This window comes from Vitis vinifera, chromosome 12 (assembly GCF_030704535.1).
Source record: "Vitis vinifera cultivar Pinot Noir 40024 chromosome 12, ASM3070453v1".
NCBI classification, from domain to species: domain Eukaryota; kingdom Viridiplantae; phylum Streptophyta; class Magnoliopsida; order Vitales; family Vitaceae; genus Vitis; species Vitis vinifera.
Genome location: NC_081816.1, coordinates 16,970,501 through 16,979,157, shown reverse-complemented (window position 1 = coordinate 16,979,157; position 8,657 = coordinate 16,970,501). Strand labels below are relative to the sequence as shown.

General features: G+C 33.9%; 1 protein-coding gene across 1 annotated transcript; it reads left to right on the top strand.

Annotated features, from left to right (window-relative positions):
* The first annotated feature begins 6,649 nt into the window (after nucleotides 1-6,649).
* LOC100852631 (anthocyanidin 3-O-glucosyltransferase 2) lies at nucleotides 6,650-8,408 on the top strand. Its single transcript, XM_010659252.3, has one exon. The coding sequence runs from the start codon at nucleotides 6,900-6,902 to the stop codon at nucleotides 8,304-8,306; it is 1,407 nt and encodes a 468-aa protein (XP_010657554.1). The 5' UTR covers nucleotides 6,650-6,899; the 3' UTR covers nucleotides 8,307-8,408.
* The last annotated feature ends 249 nt before the right edge of the window (nucleotides 8,409-8,657 follow it).

Here is an 8,657-nt window from a genome sequence, read left to right as displayed (position 1 = left end):
ATGCTTTATTTCAATGCTGATGTAATTTCTTTGATTTCAAAATTTATAAAAAAGTTTATTATCTTTTTATCATTTAATGAAAAAAGATTAAAATGACATAAATTTAATCATATGCAGATCTTGGTTGTTAACGAATGCACAATTAATTATCTTCGTGTAGGGAGTTAAAATAAATAATAAAACAAACAATATAATTAATAATTAACAAAACTATTAAAATTGTTTTATTAAGGTGATAGTAATAGTACCATTGGGAATTTCCCGATCCAATTTGAGCTTGGACTCCTAAAAGTCCATTTTATTATAGTGAGTACTAGAATTTGTTCACTTGGGTCACTATTAATGTTGGAAAGAGAAATATCCAAGGTGGTCATTAATTGTCTAACATACATAATTAAATAATAATTAATAGGGAAGGACTCTTTCAAGACCTATTAAATTAAAATAAAAATAAAAAAATTCAACAAAATTAGGTGAATAAACAAATTAAATAATAAATTTTATATAAACATAAAAAATATTTTTTTTAAAATGAGGACGTCACGTGCTTTTAAAAACTGAAATTCCATGTAATAAAAAAGCTTTTAACTTGAGAATTTTAACCTATTTTTTGTTTTTATGGTAAATTTTTTCTATTTATATAAGAATTTTTTAGTTTAATTTTGTAGAACATTAACCATAAGTGAACTCTTGGGTTCATATTATTTTATTATTTTTCCTTTTTATGTTTCCTTTTCAAATAGGAGTTGATATAAGTACCCTTCCCTACATCAAACTACCCTTAATTGTCATGTAGTGTCTAATTTTTCATATCCTCACATGTGACATTCGGCAACCATGTGGTGTATCTAATATATTCCCAATAATTTTTATATCTCTATGCATGACATTTGACAACTCCAAAGTATGACATGTGACGCTTCTAGTATATCCCTAAATTAATACTTATATAGTTTATGTAATTTTTGTCTAGTCCATTTGCATAGTTTTGAGGTTATCCAACTTTTCTAATTATTTTAAATTATTGGAAACTTAATTATTTTACTAATGTTTTACTTTTTTTCTAATTATTTTAAATTTAATTGGATTTTTAATTGTTTTATTTGTTTTACTTAGGTTTTACTTTCTCCAATTATTTATAATTTAATTGAATTTTTAACTATTTAATTTATTTATTTTAAAAAATCGGAAAAAAAAATTATCTCAAAATCCAAGATGTTACACAATCAATGTAGAGAAAAAAAAAGTAAAAGAAATTTTATATAATTCCAAATAACATATCATTTTTTTTTCACGAAAATCAATACTAATTCCCCTAACCTCAAAGAAACCCACAATTTTTTTGAAAAATTTATTGCTAAAGAACTTAATCATCAACTAACATAATATAAAAAATAAATAAATAACCATTACTAATAATTATTTAGCTAAAATTATAATTTGATATTCCTGAAAATCGTATATATCATTATTATTATTATTATTCCTCATTATATTAATTTAATTGATCTATTCTTAAATTTAGGTTGAGTTAGTAGATTTCCCATTTACCTAAAATTATTAACTTCAAAACTTGATTCTAAAAATATGCCAATTTCATTTCACTAAACCAAGATTTTATTTTATTTATTGATTTAAAACTAAACATTTTATTATACCATCTCATTACGATTTATTTTTTTAATAAATCCTCACTGATAGCATTAAATTCCCCACCAACATTCAAACATCACTATAACTTTCTTTTATTATTTTATCGTACCATCCCATTACTCCTCCTATATCTTGTTGGAATGGATCTTCGTTTGCAGCATCAAATTCTCCACTAGCATTCAAACATCACTGCGACACCTATGGTCATCACACGTTTTCCAACACCTACATCATACACTGTAACAGCTCGAATTAATTTCCAAGGTTATAATCGTAAATTAGAAATACAAAAAAAATAAATAATTTTAATAAGAGTAGAAACGTTTTATTTATTTAAAAACCCCATAAATTACATTTTTCTTCTCTTCTCTTTACATAAATCCTTTTTGTATAGAGATCAGGGGAATTAGAGAACGAAGGGTTGAAGATCAATTTTTTAAACAAGATTATTAACCTTGAGATTAGTATTTTATATTTATTAATTAGTTTTAGACATTTTAAATTTTTTTTGAAAGATCTCGATATAGATTACGGTTTTTTATTTAAATTTTTTTAGATAAAAAAGATTAAAAATTTATTAACATAGGTAGATTTATTAATGAAGAATAACACACCTCTAATTTAGCACCTTAAGAATATTAGCTATAAAGGACATGTTCAATCACAAGTCATCCATATAGACAAAAAAAAAATATGACATTGTTGTTGCAATTGTAAATAAAAAGAGATGAATTTTCTTAATGAAAGACAGTGGAGACTTACATCATTTTCTTATCATCGAAGCTATCTCCATGTCTCAAGGGTTACTACCCACTCATCATATATATATGTACGGGTGTAGACCCTAAAATTTGTCCTAATTTTATTTTTATATTAATTTTGACCTTAATTTTGTTTTTAAATTTTAAATCTTGATTACATATAATATTTTTAATCCACTCATCATTTAATTCTTAATTTTTATTATTTTATATATTATTTTATTTTATTTTATTATTACAATTATTTTTTCTTTCTTTTTCTTTTCTTTCTTTTTTTTTTTTCTTTCTTTCCTCTCTCCTCTGTCCTCCACTACCCCCATTGCCCCACGTCAAGCCCATAGCCCCCTCTCTCAGTCACTTCCAAATTCTCTCTCCTCTCACTTTTTGTGGATCCCGCATTTCGGCTCAATGCATTTCCCACTCGAATGGCGAGCTCTCGATTTTTATTTTGAAAAATGGTTTTATTTGATTAAGAAAACTAACTTGGAGTCGCCACTTATTTTTGTTTTATTTTTAAAGGGTAAACAAAATAAGAAAGAAAAACTCTAAGTGTGACTCCTTGTTTTGGAAAAGGTTATCTGCGAAAAATCGGATCGGGTTCGGGGGTCAGGTTACTTATCAGGAAGGTACGGTGTCAACCGTAGCACCCCTGTAAGTCCCTAAAATGGGTCTCTACTAATAAAATGAAGCAATCATGGCAATTAATTAGGAAATCAATGAATACTCAGAGTGAATAATGCACATACGGGAGTTAGAAAAATGCATATAGACTAACCAGAGTGAGAATGAGTGTGTACCTGGGCAACGAACCATCATGCGCTATCAAGAAAGGAGGGTTAATACACAATTAAAGAATAATCTCATGCATGTCATAGAGCAAAACAAATCAATCATGTATGATAATCAAGTCAATCGAATCTCATATGTCGAGCCCCCACCAAAACCCGTTTTATCTTGCCTGAATCAATTCCGATAACTCCATTGTTCGGAATTACGGAATTTGATTCCTTGCTTACTTCAAAACATTTTAAAAATAGAGGGAGTATGAAAATTACTTGCCAGAAATAAAAGTGGCAGCAAAACTTTGTTAAAAATGTGATTTTGGAACTTAAAGAAACTCTAAGGATGAAGCATGAGACAATTAGGACTATTTGAATACCAGAATTTAAAAGAATTTACAAAATGAGATTCCGGATGTTAGATATCCGGGGAAGGCGGAACGTCGGCCAGGCAGAATTTCGAATGCGATATGTCCGGGTAGAATGTCGGTGGGGAGGAATTCCGGATGTAAGATGTCCGGATAGAATGACGGCGGAGGAGAAATTCCGGATGCAAGATGTTCGGATAGAATGGCGGCGGAGGAGAATTCTGGATGCGAGATGTCCGGATAGAATGTTGGCGGAGGAGAATTCCGGATGTGGGATGTCCGGATAAAATGTTGGCGGAGGAGAATTTCGGATGCGATATGTCCGGATGGAATGTTGGCTGAGGGGAATTCCGGATGCGAGATGTCCGGATAGAATGGCGGAGGAGGAGAATTCCGGATGCCATATGTCCGGATGGAATGTTGGCTGAGGGGAATTCCGGATGCGATATGTCCGGATAGAATGTTGGGGGAGAAGAATTCCAGATGGAATGGCGGCAAGGAGGAATTCCGGATGTGAGATGTCCGGATGGAATGGCGGCGGAGGAGAATTCCGGATGCAAGACATCCGAATAGGTAGAACGTGGTTATGAGTAGCATGAAGGATAGGTATGGGTTGTATGGACATGGGGGCTCGGGTGAGTGGTTTTAATGGGTATGTGAAGGAGTGAAGGATGACATGCACCTATGAGACTCCATGTAAGCGAGGGAGTGGGATGGAGAATGAATGAGAGGAAGATGGGTGTGGTGGAGGATGTTTGATTCCTGCAAGCTTGAGTGAGGAAATGGGTATGACGACCTAGAAAGAGAGGTGGATAGATGAACGATGGATAAGGTGGATAAAACGATGAATAATAAACGAAAATGGGTAGGGGATGCTAATGAGGTGAGCTTTGCTGCCATGACAACTACTCCAGATTTTCTAGGATCTCTTTTGAGCAGGGATGAGAAAATAAATGCGTACCATGAACGGATATCAAGAAACAGGGGAAGTAGAGAAACAGAGCATGAAAGAAGACGAATAAATAAAGAAAAATCTCAAAAAATCCATTTCATGAATCATCCATGAATCTTCCGAGCAGGTGGGTAAACCATATCAAATGCAACCATGGGCATGATTCTCGGGCATTTCATAATCATAACAGGGGCATATCAAATTAAAAGATGGACAAATCTACACAAATGTAGGCATACATATCAACAAACAGATCAGTGGCCTTCAACATCCACCCAAAACAGCATTATGTTATGGAAAATCAATGAATAATGAGAGACGAGGAGAAAACTGTGTACATACCTAGTTCCTCAAGCAAAAAGAAATTAGGTCTTAGCTCTCTCAATGAGTTTTTCTCTGGGCAATGGAATACCTCCCAGAGAAAATCTCCTCTCCCTCTCTTTCACTCACCCTTGGCAATAAAAGACCTCTCAGAGAAAATCTCCCCTCTCGCTCAAAAATCTCCCCCCGGCACCTCTACTGCTGCTGTCCCTCCTCTCCTTCTCTTTTCTCCGCCTTTCCTCTGGATTTGCCTTCCCAACAATCTCTGCCGCAGCCACCCTTTTTCTGTCTTTGTCGCCCTTTTTCTGCCCTACTCCTTCTGCAGCCACCTTTTTTTGCTTCACTCCTTCTGCCACCACTTTTTCTGCCCCACTCCTTCTGCAACTTCAAAAAACGAGGTTGATTCCTCATGGCCATTAAGGATGTGACACGTGGCCCGCTGGGATAGTGGCACCTGACTAAAAATGTGATCTGCAAAAACAAATAGAGAAAAAGTGACTCATGCCTAAATGGGAGTCTACACTTTTCTTTTTTCTTTTGGATTTTTTTTGCTTCCCCGACTTTTTTTGTTTTTTACTTTAGGTTATTTCTATTTTTGCATAAGCTTATTCTCCAATTCTGTTGGTTGAATGCAAATTTATAACACATGGAGTATAGAATTTCATGAGAGAAAGTGAAACTCGAAAAACTGTAAATAGAGAGTATTGAATTTGTTATAAACTTATTTGGGTACACATTTTATTACCTTCTTTTATTTTATTTTAATTTTATTGGTTTCTATAAATTTTTTTTTTCTATATTTATTGAGTGTATATAATTGAATATTGAACAAATTAGAAATTTTATTTAAATAAAAGGATTAATTTAGTAAACATGTTTTAATAAAATAATAATTTTAAAATATTCTTCTTAATAAAAGAAATTTTTTTATTAATAAAAATTTAGAAAAATGCTTTTAGAAAAATCCAAAAAAATTATTTTAATAGAATTTGAAAAATTGTTTTTAATAATGATTGTCCAAAAATTTCTTTGTTTAATAAAAAGTGTCCAAAAATTATTTCGTAAACAAAATTGTCCCAAAAATTAATTTTTAATTAAAAATTCTTTTGTAAATAAAGTTATATTTTTTTTTAATAATTTGTATAAGTCACTTTGATGGTAATGTTATCTCTTGGTTTGCAAACAAATGTTTGTTGCTCAATCTTCCATGGAGTTTGAATATTAGACCCTTGCTTGCACAGTTGCCGAAGTCCTTTGGCTCAAATCTCTTTTGAGTGAACTTAGTCTTCAACTCCCTAAGACACTTTGTGTGTGATCATGTTGTCAATGGGTATCTCATAGCATCATATATCTCTACCAAAGATCAACTTGCAAATACTTTGATTAAGCCTTTGAGTCGACAACTCTTTCTTCGAATTCAATCCAATATTGGTGTCTCTAATGGGAGCACCATCTTGCAGTGGCGTAATTGTGCTGAATTTTATCCCTGCAATCTTGCAGCTTCACATCCTGATATTCAAGCCTCACAAACTTGACCAAAATCCCTAAATGGATGAAAATCTGTTGTAATCAATTACTAATTACATGGGTCAACTATAAATCATTCGGCCATAATTTATGATATCATTTTTGTAATTTTTTGTGCATAATATCCACTCTGTATTTATACAGTGTCTTGACCAAAAATGAACACAAGCTTTCTCGTCAGTATTATTTTTTCTGTTAGTCCCAAATGTATAACTTTATTGTTTGTTTTATATGAAAAGGTTAGCCCTAAATGTATGACTTTATTGTTTGTTTTATATGAAAATGACAGAAATCTAGAAGCACTCACTTTTGCCTCAATTTTCAACAAAGGCCAACACAAATCATACAAAAACGACAAGTAAAGGAAAATAGATTGAAACAGCTAAGCCATGACATCAGTTTCTCGGCCCCCAAGACTAATCAGGCTGGATAGGAAAAGTCATTTATAACCCATTCAGCCACAAGTACAAGTATCACACCACCGCAAAGCCCTCAAAACATCCAATATTTTTCTCTTTGCAGTGACTGCTAGTTAGTGATGAAACAAACTGAGCTTGTCTTCATCCCAGTTCCGATCATTAGCCACCTTTCGCCTACAGTGGAGATTGCAAAGCTGCTTACTCAGCGAGACCCCCGATTCTCAATCACGATCTTCATCATGAAGTTTCCGTTTGGGTCCATTGATAGTATGACCACGGACTCTGATTCCATACGTTTCGTCACACTTCCTCCTGTAGAGATCAGCTCCGGAGCTACGACGCCTGGTCCCTTCATGTCTGAATTCATCAAAGCTCAGACACTACTCGTCAGAGACGCAGTCCACGAGCTCACTCGCTCCAACTCGGTTCGGCTCGCTGGGTTCGTTATTGACGTGATGTGCACCCACATGATTGATGTGGCCGATGAGTTTGGGGTGCCTTCCTATCTCTTCTCCACTTCCAGCGCCGCTTCTCTTGGCTTCCTGTTGCATCTTCAGTTCCTCCATGACTATGAGGGCTTGAATCTTGATGAGTTCAAGAACTCGGATGCTGAGTTGCAGGTTCCGAGTTATGCTAACTCGGTTCCAGGTAAGGTCTTCCCTACTATGATTTTTGACAAGGGAGTCGATGGCGCTGCAGGGCATATGTATCATATGAGAAGATTAAGACAAGCCAAGGGTGTTATGGTAAACACATTTATTGATCTTGAATCACATGCTATTCAATCATTTTCTGGCAGTACAGTACCGCCAGTGTATCCCGTTGGACCCATTCTCAACACTAGAACGGGATTTGGTGAGGATCAACAAAATGCTAGTGCCATCATGAGCTGGCTTGATGATCAGCCTCCATCGTCTGTGGTTTTCCTATGCTTCGGGGGCATGGGAAGCTTTGGTACGGATCAGATCAAGGAGATAGCATATGGGCTAGAGCGCAGTGGGCATCGCTTCTTGTGGTCCCTTCGCCAAGCTCCCCAAAAGGGTAAAATGGCATTTCCGAGAGACTATGAAAATATTGAGGAAGTTCTACCAGACGGGTTTTTACATCGGACGGCTAGAATTGGAAAGATAATTGGATGGGCTCCACAAGTAGCGGTTTTAGCCCACACAGCTGTTGGAGGATTTGTTTCTCACTGTGGATGGAATTCTCTCCTCGAAAGCATATGGTACGGTGTTCCAGTAGCCACATGGCCAATATATGCGGAACAACAAATCAACGCTTTCCAAATGGTGAAAGATTTAGGATTAGCAGTAGAAATTAAAATTGATTATAATAAGGATAACAACTATATTGTAAATGCTCATGAGATTGAAAACGGATTAAGGAAATTGATGAGCATTAATAGTGAAGTGAGGAAGAAAATGAATGAAATGCAACAAATAAGTAGAAGAGTTATAATAGATGGTGGATCATCGCACTCTTCTTTAGGTCATTTTATTGAAAACGTAATGACCAATATTCCATAACCTAATGTATCGGATCGTTACTTTATCATATGTTTTTATTTCAATGTTGATGTAATTTCTTTGATTTTGAAATCTATAAGAAAGTTTGTTATCTTTTTATCATTTAGTGAAGAAAGTTTAAAATGATATAAATTTAATCATATGTAGATTTTAGTTGTTAATGAATGCATAATTGATAATCTTCCGTATAGGGAGTTAAGTTAATAATAAAATAAATAATATAATTAACAATCAACAAAGCTTTTAAAATTGTTTTATTAAGGTCAATAGTAATAGTACCATTGGGAATTTGATGGTCCAATTTGAGCTTGGACATCTAAAAGTCTATTTTATTATAGTAAATACTAGCTA